We start from the raw sequence: 18,550 nt of genomic DNA, 5'->3' as shown, positions 1-18,550 counted from the left end.
TATTTTTGTGACATTTAGTAAACACACTAATATATCATGCAGGGCTAACTGCAACAGGGAACTCTATTTGTTAGTGTGACATTATTGTTTAGTAACGCTGCAGTAGTTGCCAAATGCGTACTCTATTTCCTTAACAAAAATGTGACTTAGACAAAATTACAGGCAGGCTGGATGAAAATAAAAGATAGCATGACTCAAGTAAATTTAGGGGCTGTGTTAATCACTTTCACAGTGCAAATAAATTAATGTGAAACCATCAGATTTGAACTTGAACACCACCACTAGCTGACTAAACGCGATCTCTTATCAGAACCACGGACAGCGCTTAAGAATACCGCTGTTTTGCCCATAGTTTCCCGATATATGGGTTATCTTCTTTATTCATTGAGGTTTTTTTATGAAGCACTTTCCGCCCTATTAACAATTTATTTTCCAAAAATTTGTGCTACTAGTTATGATAATGGGTAGCCTCTTGAGACAACTTTTAGAGGTAGTAAGTGAAATACTTTCTAATTCAGTTCCAAAAAAAAAAAAAAAATACAAATCAAAAACCTTTAGCACATTTCTTCCATATTCTAAACACTAATCGTATTATATGTTTAAAGGAAAAAATGATTCTGGTAGAAGGACGTTTCATCTTTATATTCTTTACAAGCAAAAGGACCTTCAGTTTAAATCGAGATATGTTCTTACCTCTTCAGAAGGACGTCTCCTGTCAGGGAGCACGAGAGTATTTGCGTGACTGCCAGGTACTATAGTAGATCCTATACTCATTCTGGGTCCAACTAGCATGTACCGCTTCTCTCCTGATCTGTACTGGATGCTGTGACACAGTGTCCCATCATAATTAGTCTCTGGCAAATATTTAGAAGTATAGTCTGTGGATTTGGAGCACTGCATTGCAATCAGCACGATGATGCTGACGAGAAAAAGCACAGAAACTGCGCCCAAAGTTATCATAAGGTAAAATATCACGTTACTGTCCTCATCATCTTTTGCTGCACTTTTAACGTCAGAAGCTGCAAAAGCCTCTTTGGGCTCCACAAGTTTGACAATCACTGTAGCTGTTGCTGAGAGAGAAACGTTGCCGTTGTCTTTGACTAGTATGAGCAGTTTATGCTCAGCCTCGTCAGTCTCTGTGAACGAGCGAAGTGTTCTGATCTGTCCTGTATAGCGGTCCAAAGCAAAGAGACTGTGGTCAGTCACTTCCTGCAGTGAAAAGAGCAACCAGCCGTTATATCCTATATCAGCGTCATAGGCTCTGACTTTAGTCACCAAGTGTCCTGCGTTGACGTTTCGGGGAATCTCCTCCACACCTTGAGCAGAACCGTTGGAGCTGAGTGGATACAGGATGACTGGAGCGTTGTCGTTCTGATCCAGGATGAAGACGTTGACTGTGACGTTGTTGCTTAGTGGCGGAATTCCCGAATCTGAGGCAGCAACTTGGAACTGGAAAGTTTTCAGTGTTTCAAAGTCAAAACTTTTCAGCGCGATGATTTGCCCATTATCTGAATTAATATTTAAAAATACTGCGTTTTTCTGTTGACTGCTTTCATCTCTGATTATACGATAAGTTAAAGCCGCGTTTTCATTCAAATCTTTATCTGAGGCAGAAACGGAAAAAATCGGCTTTCCAGGCTCGTTATTTTCTACCAGGTAAAGTTCAGCTGGATTCTGTGCAAATTGTGGCGCATTATCATTCACGTCTGACACATCAATACTCAAAGTTCTGAATGTGGACAGAGGAGGCACGCCACAGTCTGTAGCTGTTATTGTGACGTCGTAATGGGAAACTGATTCTCGGTCTAATTTATGTTTAATAATTAAAGAGTACATATTATCTTGAAATGACGGTTTTAAATCAAATGGGACATTGTCTGAAAGACTACATATTACTTTACCGTTTAAACCCGCGTCTTGGTCTGTAATACTGATCAAAGCCACCACAGTCCCGGGCTTGGAGTCTTCTGATACCATTTTTGACAAAGACGTCACCTCTATCTCGGGTTTATTATCATTTACGTCCAAGACATTGATGATTACTGTGCAATCCGCACTCATCGGAGGTTGTCCTTTGTCCGTGGCATGGACTTCCAACTTAAAAATATCAGTTTTCTCAAAGTCGATTCCCCCATTGATTCGAAGTTCACCAGTGTCCTTATCCATGTTAAAAATCTCATATAAATTATCCTTAAGTTCTCCACCAAAAAAGTATTCAATTTGTCCATTTATTCCCTCATCCAGGTCAGTCGCATTTAGCTTAATTACAAACGCACCCGCATCTGTATTCTCACTTATTGTAGCGTAATAAACTTCTTGACTAAATGTAGGATGGTTATCGTTTGAATCGAGGACTGTGACTGTGACATTAAGAGTCCCCAATCTTGGTGGACTTCCGCCGTCAATTGCTGTTAGTATCAGTTTGTGTTCACTTTCCTTTTCCCGATCCAGAGACTTTTGTAAAACTAAAAATGGTACCTTGTCCTCTCCTCTCTCTCGAATTTGTAAACTAAAATGATCATTATGGTTTAATTTGTACATGCGCACAGTATTAGTAACAACATCTGGATCTCGCGCAGTTGGCAACTGAAATCGTCTGCCTGTTATAGTGGATTCAGACATTTCCAATATTTTTTCATATTCTTGAAAACTGGGTGAATTATCATTTACATCCACGATTTCCACGCCCACATGATGTATTTCCATGGGGTTCTCAGCTACCAATTTTATATTTTTGATGCATGGATGTATTCTTTCGCACAGCTCTTCTCGGTCGATATTTCCGTGAACATACAGAACGCCATTGTTCGGATTTACTTCAAACTGAGCATCTTCAGCTCCAGAGACAATACGAAACCGTCGTTCCTCCAGTGAACTGATGTCCAGTCCCAGATCCTTTGCCACATTCCCAACAACACTTCCTACCTTTACTTCCTCTGGAATCGAATATTTTATTTGAGCTGATGCCCGCTCCACACAGCTGAGCATCAGAGAAAAGCTGATAGCAAACCACCAACACTGCGTTCCTCGTCTTTGTCCTCCTGCCTCCATCGTGTTCGTTTAGATAACAAATACTGTATCCATTCACAGGTGTTTACCGTAAAGGAAGTAGCCTAAATCAACACTTCTTCCCATGTTCCCCGCGTATTCATGGAAAAATCACGGTTACACTTGTTTCTGTCTAAGGTATCGTCTCCTCTCTGTCAACCAGAACAAAACCTCTGTGTAAGGGGCAGGGCCAGCGCAAAAACATATTAGTTTGATGCAGATATGACACTGACACCTTGTGGACTGAACATATTGTGACTAATTTTAGAGCAAAAATCTACATGTAATATACAAGTATGTTTCCAAATGTATCCCAGCCACTACTAAAACAAATCTAAAAATGTTTTCTTAAGAATTTTTTGTACCGTGATGGATTTAATTTGTCACATATTTCAGAGTCTCAGGAAGCAAGTTTCATGTATTTTTGCGTCATATGATGATCAGCTGATAGACGCGTACAGTATATCATAATGACTAATTGCAACAGTGAATTCTGATATTTGTCAGTATTACATTAATGCTGTGTAATGATGCAGGATTAGCCAAACGCACATGTGATTCTGATAAAACTGCGCGCAGACTGGATGAAAAATAATCGAGGACACAGCACACGCGAGTTTCAGGCTTGTATTGCTCAGTTTCACCTTTCAGATGAATTAACAGGATCCCATTCGAACAGTGGACAGGTATATTACTATTTCCACGACGCAGTTATATATGACACAATTAGTGATTTCTAATAACTGTGACAGAAAACATAGGATTAGCGCTAAACACAGAAAGGTCTGAAAGGAAAAATAGATTTGAACTTGAAGACCACGAGCGTATGTCTGAAAGTCACCGGCCCATGGACAACGCTAATGAATATGCATGTGTTTTGCCGCAGTTTCCCAATCTGAGTGGCGTGACCTCCTTTATTTAGTTACTTAACTTTTCTAAACTAATCTCCGCCCCATGCATACGTGGATATCAATTTGTGCAGTGTCAAAAGACTACAGAATATAATGGGCAGTCTTTCAAAATAATGGTGATAGCAATTAAAATACTGTTTGAAATTAAAGTGTGTAAAAAAAGAAGAGAAGAATAAAATAAAATGATTAAAAACCTTAAATACATTTACATCATGTACTTCATATGTTTCAAAAGTTAATGATACATCGTAAAAGAAATTAGGTCCTGACAACCAAAACAACCTTGATTTAAAATCGCACAATGGACCTACCTCTTCAGAAGGACGTCTCCTATCAGGGAGCACAAGCGTGTTTGCATGACTGCCAGGTACTATAGTAGATCCTATACTCATTCTGGGTCCAACTAGCATGTACCGCTTCTCTCCTGATCTGTACTGGATGCTGTGACACAGTGTCCCATCATAATTAGTCTCTGGCAGATATTTAGAAGTATAGTCTGTGGATTTGGAGCACTGCATTGCAATCAGCACAATGATGCTGACGAGAAAAAGTACAGAAACTGCGCCCAAAGTTATCATGAGGTAAAATATGACATTGCTGTCCTCGTCATCTTTTGCTGTACTTTTAACATCAGAAGCTGCAAAAGCCTCTTTGGGCTCCACAAGTTTGACAATCACTGTAGCTGTTGCTGAGAGAGAAACGTTGCCGTTGTCTTTGACCAGTATTACCAGTTTATGCTCAGCCTCGTCTGTCTCTGTGAATGAGCGAAGTGTTCTGATCTGTCCTGTATAGCGGTCCAAAGCAAAGAGACTGTGGTCAGTCACTTCCTGCAGTGAAAAGAGCAACCAGCCGTTATATCCTATATCAGCGTCATAGGCTCTGACTTTAGTCACCAAGTGTCCTGCGTTGACGTTTCGGGGAATCTCCTCCACACCTTGAGCAGAACTGTTGGAGTTGAGTGGATAGAGGATGGCTGGAGCGTTGTCGTTCTGATCCAGGATGAAGACGTTGACTGTGACATTGTTGCTTAGTGACGGAGTTCCAGAATCTGACGCAACAACTTGGAACTGGAAAGTTTTCAGCGTTTCAAAATCAAAACTTTTCAGCGCGGTGATTTGCCCATTATCAGAATTAATATTTAAAAATACTGCGTTTTTCTGTTGACTGCTTTCATCTCTGATTATACGATAAGTTAACGCCGCGTTTTCATTCAAATCTTTATCTGAGGCAGAAACTGAAAAAATCGGCTTTCCAGGCTCGTTATTTTCTACCAGGTAAAGTTCAACTGGATTCTGTGCAAATTGTGGCGCATTATCATTCACGTCTGACACATCAATTCTCAAAGTTCTGGATGTGGACAGAGGAGGTACGCCACAGTCTGTAGCTGTTATTGTGACGTCGTAATGGGAAACTGATTCTCGGTCTAATTTATGTTTAATAACTAAAGAGTACATGTTCTCTTGAAATGACGGTTTTAAATCAAATGGGACATTGTCTGAAAGACTACATATTACTTTTCCATTTAAACCCGCGTCTTGGTCTGTAATACTGATCAAAGCCACCACAGTCCCAGGCTTGGAATCTTCTGATACCATCTTTGACAAAGATGTCACCTCTATATCAGGTTTATTATCATTTACGTCCAGCACCTTGATGATCACCCTGCAGTCGGTACTCATTGGAGGTTGTCCTTTGTCAGTGGCGTGGACGTCTAGCTTATAAACATCCACCTTCTCAAAGTCAATCTTTCCTTTTACTCGAATTTCACCCGTGTTTTTATCTAAGCTAAACATTTCATAAATCTTTCGGTCAAGCTGACCACCGAAAACGTACTCTATTTCTCCGTTTGAACTCTCATCCAAATCAGTTGCATTTACGGTAATTACACGTTTATTCACCTCTACATTTTCGTGTATTGTTACTGAATAAACTTCTTGACTAAATGTAGGGTTATTATCATTTGAATCGAGGACTATGACTGTGACATTAAGAGTCCCTGATCTCGGTGGATTTCCTCCGTCAACTGCTGTCAGGATTAGTTTGTGTTCATTTTCCTTTTCCCGATCCAGAGACTTCTGTAAAACTAAGAATGGTATCTTGTCCTCTCCTCTCTCTCGAATTTGCAAACTAAAATGATCGTTATGGTTTAATTTGTACATCCGTACTGTGTTAGTAACAACATCTGGATCATGTGCAGCTGGCAACTGAAATCGTTTACCTGGGAAAGTAGACTCTGAAATCTCTAGTATGCTTTCTTCCTCTTGAAAGCTGGGTGAATTATCATTTACGTCTATGATTTCCACTTCTACATAATGTATTTCCATGGGATTCTCAGCTACCATTTTTAGGTTTATCAGACAAGGAGAAATGCTTTCGCACAGTTCTTCTCTGTCAATGTTCTCTTGCACAGAGAGGACGCCATTTCTCGTATTTACTATAAACTGAGCATCTTCAGCTCCAGAGACAATACGAAACTGTCTTTCCTCTAGTGAACTGATGTCCAGTCCCAGATCCTTTGCCACATTTCCAACAGCACTTCCTACCTTTACTTCCTCTGGAATTGAATATTTTATCTGAGCTGAAACCCGCTCCACACAGCTCAGCATCAGAGAAAAGCTGAGAGCAAACCACCAACACTGCGTTCCTCGTCTTTGTCCTCCTGCCACCATCGTTTCGCTTTATATTTTCAAATATATGTCCACTTACAAGTCCTTTGAGCAATGGAAGTAGTCTAAATAACAAAATATCCAGTGTGAAATATGTCGCATAATCCAAACCAAACGATGTATGAATCACTGCTACACTTGTTTCTGTCGAAGGTACCATCTCCTCTCTGTCGACCAGAACAAGAACTCTATGAAAGGGGCATGGCCAGCACTAAAATTACCAATGTGATGCTGATATGACACTGACACCTTGTGGACTGAACACATGAGAATATGTTCATAAACAAAACCATCACATAAACTGCAAAATCAGCCCGTCTGCAAGTTGTCGCTTCGTGTCTAGAAATGTTTCAACTTTTTGCTAACGTATGTGTTTTAAAGTAATACATCCGAATAACGAATTACTTCTACGAAGCAATTTCTTTCTTTCTTTCTTTCTTTCTTTCTTTCTTTCTTTCTTTCTTTCTTTCTTTCTTTCTTTCTTTCTTTCTTTCTTTTTCTTTGTTCAAAAGAGTGTGGTGATCAGTTAACGCACTTCAGAGCTTTTATATCATCTTCCCTGATCGTACCAGTCAACATCATATTTGTATTAGTATATGTCAATGTCATATTTTTCTTTAGGTCAAAGCAATTTAGCTTCGTGTGCCATGACTCCCCTTAACAAAAACTGTGACTTTGACGAAACTGAATAATGACCAGGTTTGAAGGCATGTATCACCGTTTTTCTAATGGAAGGGGAAAAATAAGAATCATCTACAAGGGACCTATAGATTTCTAATAAAAACAAACAAAAAACTCGTTGACGCCTAAATAAATATAGCCACAGAATTGTGTAATTTAATCAACAAATAAACACGTGAAACTTTTAGAAAAAAGAGATCACAGAAAACTGCATTATCATATTAAGAAGAATACAAAATAACATAAATTTTAATAGTTTAACCACGTATCATGACCATGAACAGTGTTAACAAAAATGCTACAATTCAGGTGCTATATTTGCTTTAAATCCAGAGCATTATATGTTTTGCTTCTAAAGAGAGTCACATCCGGTAAGAGAGTTAAAACTGAATCATGGTCTTACCTCTTCAGAAGGACGTCTCCTATCAGGAAGCACGAGAGTATTTGAGTGACTTCCAGGTACTATAGTAGATCCTATACTCATTCTGGGTCCAACTAGCATGTACCGCTTCTCTCCTGATCTGTACTGGATGCTGTGACACAGTGTCCCATCATAATTAGTCTCTGGCAGATATTTAGAAGTATAGTCTGTGGATTTGGAGCACTGCATTGCAATTAGCACGATGATACTGACCAGAAAAAGTACAGAAACTGCGCCCAAAGTTATCATAAGGTAAAATATCACGTTACTGTCCTCATCATCTTTTGCTGCACTTTTAACGTCAGAAGCTGCAAAAGCCTCTTTGGGCTCCACAAGTTTGACAATCACAGTAGCTGTTGCTGAGAGAGAAACGTTGCCGTTGTCTTTGACTAGTATGAGCAGTTTATGCTCAGCCTCGTCAGTCTCTGTGAACGAGCGAAGTGTTCTGATCTGACCTGTATAGCGGTCCAAAGCAAAGAGACTGTGGTCAGTCACTTCCTGCAGGGAAAAGAGCAACCAGCCGTTATATCCTATATCAGCGTCATAGGCTCTGACTTTAGTCACCAAGTGTCCTGCGTTGACGTTTCGGGGAATCTCCTCCACACCTTGAGCAGAACCGTTGGAGTTGAGTGGATACAGGATGACTGGAGCGTTGTCGTTCTGATCCAGGATGAAGACGTTGACTGTGACATTGTTGCTTAGTGACGGAGTTCCAGAATCTGACGCAACAACTTGGAACTGGAAAGTTTTCAGCGTTTCAAAATCAAAACTTTTCAGCGCAGTGATTTGTCCATTATCAGAATTAATATTTAAAAATACTGCGTTTTTCTGTTGACGGCTTTCATCTCTGATTATACGATAAGTTAACGCCGCGTTTTCATTCACATCTTTATCTGAGGCAGAAACTGAAAAAATCGGCTTTACAGGCTCGTTATTTTCTACCAGGTAAAGTTCAACTGGATTCTGTGCAAATTGTGGCGCATTATCATTCACGTCTGACACATCAATACTCAAAGTTCTGGATGTGGACAGAGGAGGCACGCCACAGTCTGTAGCTGTTATTGTGACGTCGTAATGGGAAACTGATTCTCGGTCTAATTTATGTTTAATAATTAAAGAGTACATATTATCTTGAAATGACGGTTTTAAATCAAATGGGACATTGTCTGAAAGACTACATATTACTTTACCGTTTAAACCCGCGTCTTGGTCTGTAATACTGATCAAAGCCACCACAGTCCCAGGTTTGGAGTCTTCTGATACCACCTTTGACAAAGATGTCACATCTATCTCAGGTTTATTATCATTTACGTCCAGCACCTTGATAATCACCCTGCAGTCGGTACTCATTGGCGGTTGTCCTTTGTCCGTGGCGTGGACGTCCAACTTGTATACCTCAATATTCTCAAAGTCAATTTCTCCTTTCACTCGAATTTCCCCAGTATTCTTATCTAAGCTAAATGTATCATATAATTTAGGGTCAAGTTCGCTTCCAAAAAAATACTCAATTTCTCCGTTTACACCCTCGTCCAGATCATTCGCCTTTATCATAATTACACTTGTGTGCCTTTCTACATTTTCTGGTATCGTTACTGAATAAACTTCTTCGCTAAAAAAAGGATGGTTATCATTTGAATCGAGGACTATGACTGTGACATTAAGAGTCCCCGATCTCGGTGGATTTCCGCCATCAGCTGCTGTCAGGATCAATTTATGCTCATTCTCCTTTTCCCGATCCAGAGGCTTCTGTATAACTAAGAATGGTATCTTGTCCTCTCCCCTCTCTCGAATTTGCAAACTAAAGTGATCATTATGGTTTAGTTTGTACATGCGTACAGTATTACTAACAACATCTGCATCGTGTGCAGCTGGCAACTGGAATCGTTTACCCGAGAGAGTGGACTCGTAAATTTCTAATACTTTTTCTTCATCAGGAAAGCTGGGTGAATTATCATTTACATCTATGATTTCCACTCCTACATAATGTATTTCCATGGGGTTCTCAGCTACCATTTTTAGGTTTATCAAACATGGGGAAATGTTTTCACAGAGCTCCTCTCGGTCGATTTTTCCATGAACCTGCAAGAGGCCATTGTTCGGATTTACTTCAAACTGAGCATCTTCAGCTCCAGAGACAATACGAAACCGTCGTTCCTCCAGTAAACTGATGTCCAGTCCCAGATCCTTTGCCACATTCCCAACAACACTTCCTACCCTTACTTCCTCTGGAATCGAATATTTTATCTGAGCTGATGCCCGCTCCACACAGCTGAGCATCAGAGAAAAGCTGATAGCAACCCACCAACATTGCGTTCCTCGTCTTTGTCCTCCTGCCTCCATCTTTCGGTTAGATAACAAACAGCGTATCCACTCACAGGTCTTTACATCCAAGATAATGGTCTAACATTAAAGTATCAAAACAAAACATCGAGTCAGAAATATACCCCATATTCCGAAGCTTCCCACGTAAAAATCTCGGCTACACTTATGTCTGTTTAAGATGCCGTCTCCCCTCTGTCCACCAGAACAAAACCTCTGTCGAAGGGGCAGGGCCAGTACTATAACACAAAAACTGGATGCTGATATGACACTGACACCATGTGGACCAAGTTATGACTTTTCTCATCATTTGAAGATTTTTGTTTGATTTTTGTTTGTTTGTTTGTTTGTTTGTTTGTTTGTTTGTTTGTTTGTTTGTTTGTTTGTTTGTTTTTTGTATGATAAGATAGTTGAGAACTGACGCAGTAACAGGACTGGAGTGGCTTCGTACGCGGCCCTCTGCAATGGGCTTACTCCATCTGAGTCGTCTACTTAACCCAGCGAGCAAAATTGTTGACATCATTATGTACCGTTTTTAAAACATACCATTACAAAATCTATCTATATATATATCATGTTACTTTTCTGCACTACACAACTTCAATACGGACATAAAAAACACTGATTAAACTTATTTGCTTTGCATAGTAAAAATGGGTCGCATGTTTTAGAGAGTCGTGTTTGCCAGGAGGGAATTTTATTTTCATTCCCGAAACAGTTTCATTGAAAACATGGCCTTACCTCGTCAGTAGCACCTCTTCTGTCGGGAAGTGCGAGTGTATTTGCATGGCTGCCAGGTACTATAGTAGATCCCATACTCATTCTGGGTCCAACTAGCATGTACCGCTTCTCTCCTGATCTGTACTGGATGCTGTGACACAGTGTCCCATCATAATTAGTCTCTTGCAAATATTTAGGAGTATAGTCTGTGGATTTAGAGCACTGCATTGTAATCAGCACGATGATGCTGACCAGAAAAAGCACAGAAACTGCGCCCAACGTTATCATGAGGTAAAATATGACATTACTGTCCTCAACATCCTTTGCTGCACTTTTAACATCAGAAGCTGCAAAAGCCTCTTTGGGCTCCACAAGTTTGACAATCACAGTAGCTGTTGCTGAGAGAGAAACGTTGCCGTTGTCTTTGACCAGTATTACCAGTTTATGCTCAGCCTCGTCTGTCTCTGTGAATGAGCGAAGTGTTCTGATCTGTCCTGTATAGCGGTCCAAAGCAAAGAGACTGTGGTCAGTAACTTCCTGCAGGGAAAAGAGCAACCAGCCGTTATATCCTATATCAGCGTCATAGGCTCGGACTTTAGTCACTAAGTGTCCTGCGTTGACGTTTCGGGGAATCTCCTCCACACTTTGAGCAGAGCCGTTGGAGCTGAGTGGATACAGGATGACTGGAGCGTTGTCGTTCTGATCCAGGATGAAGACGTTGACTGTGACGTTGTTGCTTAATGACGGAGTTCCAGAATCTGAGGCAGCAACTTGGAACTGAAACCTTTTCAGTGTTTCAAAGTCAAAACTTTTCAGCGCAGTGATTTGTCCATTATCCGAATGTACATTCAGGAAAGATGTAATAGCATCCTGTAGACCATCACCTCTCAGGATGTGATATGTAATTGCTGCATTTTCATTCAAATCATCATCAACTGCGCTTACAGAAAATATTGGTGCGCCCGGGGTGTTGTTTTCTATCAAATACAACTCAAATGGATTCTGACTAAAAACTGGTGTGTTATCATTTACATCTGACACCTGAACACTCAGTGTTTTCACTGTTGAAAGTTGAGGTTTACCGCAGTCAGTAGCTGTTATTGTGATATCATAGCGGGAAACAGTTTCTCTGTCTAAACGGCCCTTTGTAACGAGCGAGTACATGTTTTCCTCAAGTGATGGCGTCAGATCAAATGGAACATCCTGTAATATTTTACAAATAACTTTCCCATTAACGCCTGAATCTTTGTCCACAACGTTTATGAGAGCGATGACAGTGCCGGGCTTTGAATCCTCTGGGATTAAGCTGGACAGTGACGTTACTTCAATGTCTGGTTTATTGTCGTTCACGTCCTTTATTTTAATCACAACTCTACTTTCGGCTGTCCAGGGTGGCTGACCTTTATCTGAAGCCTGCAAATCTAGCCTGTACAGCTCCGTTTTCTCAAAGTCTACGTTTCCCTTTACACGAATCTCACCGGTTATGCTGTCTAATTCAAAGGTGTCGTGCACTTTTTTCTTTTGTATTTTACCAAAGGTGTATTCAATGTTGCCATTGGAACCTTCATCCAAATCTGTAGCATTTAATTTTACAACAAATGTTCCTATTGGTGCATTTTCATCCAGTGACACAGTATATACATCTTTGCTGAACACAGGTCGGTTATCATTCGCGTCTAGCACGGTGATGGTTAAATTAAGGCTTCCTGATTTCACTGGATTCCCCCCATCAACGGCTGTTAACAGTAAACGATGCTCTGCCTTTTGCTCTCTATCCAAAGGCTTTTTTAGCACTAAAAACGGCATCTTGTCCTCTTCACTGTCTCTGACTTCAATATCAAAGAAATCCGAGTGACTCAGTATGTATTTTCGAACTGAATGTGCACCAAAATCGGGGTCTCGGGCGGCATGAATTTGGAAACGATTCCCTGGAGGAGTATTCTCCGCGATTTTCAGTCGCTGTTCGCTTTCTGGAAAGGTCGGTGAATTATCATTAATATCGGTTATTTCAACTCCAACATAATGTATTTCCAGTGGGCTTTCAACAACAATTTTCAGGTTTATAAAACAAACCTTGCTTCCATCACAGAGCTCCTCACGATCCATCTTTTTCCCAACATACAGCACTCCATTGTTCTGATTTAACTGAAACAGATCGTGATTTGGACCCGAAACAATACGAAATTTCCTGCCAGTTAAACTGCTGATCTCTAGTCCTAAATCCTTTGCAACATTTCCAACAGGAGATCCCACCTGAACTTCTTCTGGAACGGAGTATCTTAACTGGGCCAAAATCCTCTCCGCAAAGCACAGCAACACAATCACGGCGACCCACCAGCAATTCGCACGGTGTCTTTGTCCTCCTTCCTTCATCCCGAGGTAAATATATAAGGGCTTTCTCGGAGGCAAACTCAGTGATCCCATCGCTTATGGAGTCAGTCTTATTAGAATATGTTCACGAATCTCTAAAAGATGAAATTCCATTGATAAAAATTAACCACTGTTCGTTTTATTTGATACCTAGCCTCCTTTGCACACTCCCTGTGTACACCTCCACCAGATAGGAAGCACAGATGGGCAGGGCCTGTATAGAATGAAGCGCACAATCATTCCCTATGCCATACCGACACCAAGTGGTACAGTATGATACAAAACCACTACAGTTCACCTGTTCCCTTTTCCTGCCACTTTACTTTTGACTTTTCGATGTCTAACGCTTTGGAGGAAACTGAAGCCTGCCTGTTACAGCTGGTCGCCGTCATATCTGGTATTCTGTCAGAAACTCAAAAATGTCAGTCAAATGGCTTTTATTAGAAAGTAAATAGGATCAATAATAATGCCTTCAGTGGAAAATACTTAAAGGGCACGCAATCCCGCCCACTACAGACTTTCTGATAGTGATATAATTAAGTCAGGGCAGACAGGAGAGATATACTGTATGTTCCACAGAAGCGGAGCGTAAGAATGCTGAGAGAAATGGACATCTAAACGTTTTTTGAAAGACCGGTGAAATGACTGTTGTCTTAAATAGTTAATTCCCCAGAATTAAACAATTTCAGCACATTGGACAGCGCAGTTACGCTGACACAGTCAAAAGAGGAAATGTCTATAACGATAACTGTATTTATCGTTTTTGTTTTTCTATTTTTAATAACACTGTCTTCACTTACTTAAACTGATTAATGTTTGTCAGCAGCAAGAAAGGCAAACAGTGGGACTTTCTTGAAGAGAACAGATTGGCTTCGGAAGCATATAAATTTTTTACTGCTAACTTTAACCGATGTTCCATAATACATATATGTCAGTTACATAATTGGAACATTTGAACAAAAGTGAAACACATGCTTTAAAAGACCACATTGTGACAAGAGTTTCAGAGACAGCATTACAGCAAAAAATTTAGAGGAACGCAAGGATAAACATGGTTGTGCATAAGATTGGTATTAAGGTCTTACCTCTTCAGTAGCACCTCTTCTGTCGGGAAGCACAAGTGTATTTGCATGGCTTCCTGGTACTATAGTAGATCCTATACTCATTCTGGGTCCAACTAGCATGTACCGCTTCTCTCCTGATCTGTACTGGATGCTGTGACACAGTGTCCCATCATAATTAGTCTCTGGTAGATATTTAGAAGTATAGTCTGTGGATTTAGAGCACTGCATTGCAATCAGCACAATGATGCTGACGAGAAAAAGTACAGAAACTGCGCCCAAAGTTATCATGAGGTAAAATATGACATTGCTGTCCTCGTCATCTTTTGCTGTACTTTTAACATCAGAAGCTGCAAAAGCCTCTTTGGGCTCCACAAGTTTGACAATCACAGTAGCTGTTGCTGAGAGAGAAACGTTGCCGTTGTCTTTGACCAGTATTACCAGTTTATGCTCAGCCTCGTCTGTCTCTGTGAATGAGCGAAGTGTTCTGATCTGTCCTGTATAGCGGTCCAAAGCAAAGAGACTGTGGTCAGTCACTTCTTGCAGTGAAAAGAGCAACCAGCCGTTATATCCTATATCAGCGTCATAGGCTCTGACTTTAGTCACCAAGTGTCCTGCGTTGACGTTTCGGGGAATCTCCTCCGCACCTTGAGCAGAACCGTTGGAGCTGAGTGGATACAGGATGACTGGAGCGTTGTCATTCTGATCCAGGATGAAGACGTTGACTGTGACGTTGTTGCTTAATGACGGAGTTCCAGAATCTGAGGCAACAACTTGGAACTGGAAAGTTTTCAGTGTTTCAAAGTCAAAACTTTTTAGTGCTGAAATCGTTCCGTTTGCTTCGTTTATATTTAAAAACGTGGTTATAGTGAGCCCCGGGCTCATACGGACAAGTGAATATGTCACTGCCGCGTTTTCACCTCCATCCGCGTCAGTAGCACTGACTGAGAAAATGGACATTCCTGCCTTGTTATTTTCAGGTACATAAAAGGTATACGGGCTTTCAGTGAAAAGAGGCCTGTTATCGTTAACATCTTGCACCTCTACCTGTATTACTTTCGTTGATGACAGAGTTGGGCTTCCTAAATCCTTAGCTGTTACTGTAATGGTATACATATGCGTTGTTTCCTTATCAAGGTAATCTTTGGTAACCAAAGAGTATGACTGACCGTCAGGGGAGGGCTTCAAATCAAAAGGCAAATGAAGGGGCACGCTGCAAACCACCTGTCCGTTCACACCTGAGTCAAGATCCGTCACACCCATCAATGCCACCACGGTTCCAGGGGGTGCATCTTCTGGAATGCGACTCGAAAAAGATGTGATTTCTATTTCTGGTGGGTTATCATTCACATCTTCCACTCTAATAACTACGTTGCAGAGTGTGGAAAGAGCCACAGCACCTTTGTCCGCAGCCAGTACTTTAATCTCGTAAACTTGGGTTTCCTCGTAGTCCAGGCGTCCTTTCACAGCTAGTTTTCCAGTTTTACTATCCAAATCAAACGTATCGGACGAGAGTCCTCTAAGTTTACTCTTTAAAGAATATTCAATCTCACCGTTCAGCCCTTCGTCTGAGTCAGATGCATTTACTGTCAGCAGAAATGTTCCCGCAGTTGCGTTTTCCTTTATTGTTACTGTGTACTTTTGTTTTTCACACACTGGTGGGTTGTCATTAATGTCAGATACAATAACAGTAACATTCATATTTCCAGATTTTGATGGTTTTCCTCCATCTGTAGCTGTTAATAGTAACCAATGCTGAGCTGTATGTTCTCTATCCAAAGGTCTTTGTAATACTAGGAACGGAACCTTCCCGTCGTCCCCAAATTCCTCTGTTTCCAAACGAAAATACTGGTTTGAATTTAGCTTATATGAATGTAATGAATTCAAACCTACATCTAAATCGTGTGCTCCTTCCAGCTGGAATCGAGACCCAACTACGGCAGACTCGAGCACCTCCAGTGTGTAATTTTCTTCAGGAAATTTCGGCGAATTGTCATTTACATCGAGGATTTCAACTACGACCTGATGCATTTCGAGTGGATTTTCTACAACTGCTTTTAAATTCGTGACACATGGGGCAGTTTTTGCACACAGCTCCTCTCTGTCTAATCTCTGGTTCACTAACAAAACTCCATCCCTTGGATTTACCTCGAACAGATCTCGCTTTGTTCCTTGCACAACACGAAGATTCCTATCCGCCAGTCTCCCAAGATCCAGTCCGAGGTCTTTGGCTACATTTCCAACCGCTGTCCCTGGTTTTAATTCTTCCTGAATGGAGTACCTTATCTGAGCAGAGATTCCGTCTAATTTGGTCAGAATCAGCAGCGCCAGACAAAAAGAAAACCACACATCCTTCCATCGTGCTTTCAGGTCCATGATCCACATTGTTTATCAAAAGCTTTTTAATTGGCGGTGGAAAAAATCCTTAAACAAGCTTATTTAGAAATTTTTAATTCCCTCGAACGAAAAATAAAGATTAAAAGTCTGCGAAAGCCGTAATTTTAGCAGGAGGGCGTCTGTTAGGTCGTTCTGTCAACCCGTCTCTTTGGTTGTTACTGAGTATACATATAGAAGAAAAGATGGCCATTCACACGCCGTCAGTGTGGTGATATGTAGTGTAATAGCACCACCCGCTGTCACTGTAACGATGCTGCAGTGGCTATATAACCCATCCCTTTCCATTTAGCCCGAATATTGATGCTTAAACCACATCAGCATTTTACACAACACTAAATAGAAAGTATGAGCCGACACGTATTTCCTTTTTATTTTTAAAGTGTACAAGAACATTGTGAAGTACATTGTGAAGTACAACACCCCCCCCACACACACACACACACACACATAGTTCTTAAGAATTGAAAGTTTTACTCCCAGTAAGTCCTGAATATCGTCCTAAGTCTTGACAGATTTCACTTTCTTGCGTTTCAGCTGACCATCGTGGAGTAACCAATAGATTTTCTTGTGATCCCTGCATTTAACTGCTCTCAATAAATAGTAAGCTGAACTATTTATTCTGAGCTTTTCTTCTCTTTTAGATTTCTGGCAAACTACATCTTTTTTGGGAGGAAATGTCCATGCAAACAATAGGAAAACATTCTAAAAGGACTGACATGTAAAACAAGGGTTTAACTAATTTTTTATGTTATTTTTAAAGCTGAACACATTTTCTCTGCTTACACTGTATGCGGTCTTCCAGCACACACCCACAGTGTTTAGCCTATTTCAGATGTGAGCAGTGACATCGTATGGAATCAACCTGCAAGTACAGCTAAGAGTCCACTCACGTGGAACACATTGATCTTATCTGATAATAACACATTGCCCTTACAGCAGTCTTGCCTCTCTACCGCAATGCATATAGAAATGCGTGGGGAATTGTAAGAGAAAGAAGAACACAACAATTCTCCTTACAACAATTAGAAAAGCAAGTGACCTACATATACACTCAGATACTCGCACCCTCCCACTTGCTACCCCACGTATTGGTTTTGGATTTACGCTAAATATATACGTGCGCGTGCACGAATGTTGCAGCATTCTGCATCACTTCCTCCCTTTTCAACCTCGACCACCCCCTCCTTGCTGCAGCAGTGATGCAGAGTGTTACAAAGCACATATTTTCTCTGTTTTATTATAAACCCCTGCTAAACGAAGGTTGCAGTTATATTTTCACAGCCAAGCCTGGAAGCTGTGCATGCTTAAGTTGAGGGAGTGGTGCAGTCTTGCGGATATTACATTACAGGCACCTTCACAACTCCAGTGAGCAGAGCAGGTCGCCATGGCAACGCAGCTCTTTTAGGTGGGTCTCTGTCCGTGGTGCTGACAGCAAGCAGGCGCCCTCGCGAGAAGGAGAGGGGGAGGGGTGCGGAAGCTGTGAATTCTGCAGACAAATACACTGCATCCATGTACCTCAATAGTCTTAATTCATATGTGTGTATATATATATATATATACATATATATCTATATATATGTATATAGATATATATACATATATAGATAGATAGCAACTGAGACACCAGACATAAATAAAAACCACTGATGTGTGGTGTGCATGTGTTAACCTACTAGTGCCAGCTGGTTGTTGTTCCAGTGCGTTTGTTACACACTGGTGCATTGCTGTGTCATGTATCACTGTGCTAGTCTGTTAGTGGAGCAGAGCAGCGGACAACAGAAACCATATCAATGAAGAAAGAGGCGGAGAAATGTTTCTTTTCTCATCCTGTTTCCTACTTCAATTTGCTCCAACACAATTTAATCATAACTAGAGTCAATTTAGAAGCCTTTGTTCTTGTTTTGCATATATAAACGCAGACATATATGGAGGTTTTGCTTGGTTAGACTAAAATGT

The 18,550-nt window shown here is 40.8% G+C and overlaps 3 protein-coding genes across 3 annotated transcripts in view; all 3 read right to left on the bottom strand.

Moving 5' to 3' along the window:
• LOC116336023 (protocadherin alpha-C2-like) overlaps window positions 1–3,051 on the bottom strand; it is a 188,698-nt gene extending 185,647 nt beyond the window's left edge. The window contains exon 1 of the mRNA XM_039618150.1: window positions 694–3,051. Coding sequence (XP_039474084.1) covers window positions 694–3,051 — 2,358 coding nt within the window. The remainder of the gene's footprint in view (window positions 1–693) is intronic.
• A 653-nt stretch (window positions 3,052–3,704) lies between these two features.
• LOC116336038 (protocadherin alpha-8-like) lies at window positions 3,705–6,628 on the bottom strand. Its single transcript, XM_039598009.1, has 2 exons — window positions 4,271–6,628; window positions 3,705–3,791 (listed from the first exon to the last, which is right to left on the bottom strand). Exons 1-2 carry the CDS (start codon window positions 6,626–6,628, stop codon window positions 3,705–3,707), a joined length of 2,445 nt encoding a protein of 814 aa, XP_039453943.1.
• A 1,069-nt stretch (window positions 6,629–7,697) lies between these two features.
• LOC116336037 (protocadherin alpha-8-like) lies at window positions 7,698–10,067 on the bottom strand. Its single transcript, XM_031759828.2, has one exon. The coding sequence runs from the start codon at window positions 10,065–10,067 to the stop codon at window positions 7,698–7,700; it is 2,370 nt and encodes a 789-aa protein (XP_031615688.2).
• Between the last annotated feature and the right edge of the window lie 8,483 nt (window positions 10,068–18,550).

This window comes from Oreochromis aureus, linkage group 2 (assembly GCF_013358895.1).
Source record: "Oreochromis aureus strain Israel breed Guangdong linkage group 2, ZZ_aureus, whole genome shotgun sequence".
NCBI lineage: Eukaryota > Metazoa > Chordata > Actinopteri > Cichliformes > Cichlidae > Oreochromis > Oreochromis aureus.
Note: the sequence above shows the minus strand (reverse complement) of the source record. Positions and strands in the feature narration are given on the sequence as shown.

What these genes read in the sequence shown, in the direction of transcription:
- LOC116336038 (XM_039598009.1), bottom strand. Translation starts at nt 6,628, where the DNA reads ATGGTGGCAGGAGGACAAAGACGAGGAACGCAGTGTTGGTGGTTTGCT. An exon ending in GGAGACGTCCTTCTGAAGAG is followed by an intron (nt 3,792 to 4,270) that starts GTAGGTCCATTG and finishes TTTCTGTCACAG; the next exon opens with TTATTAGAAATCACTAATTG.
- LOC116336037 (XM_031759828.2), bottom strand. Translation starts at nt 10,067, where the DNA reads ATGGAGGCAGGAGGACAAAGACGAGGAACGCAATGTTGGTGGGTTGCT.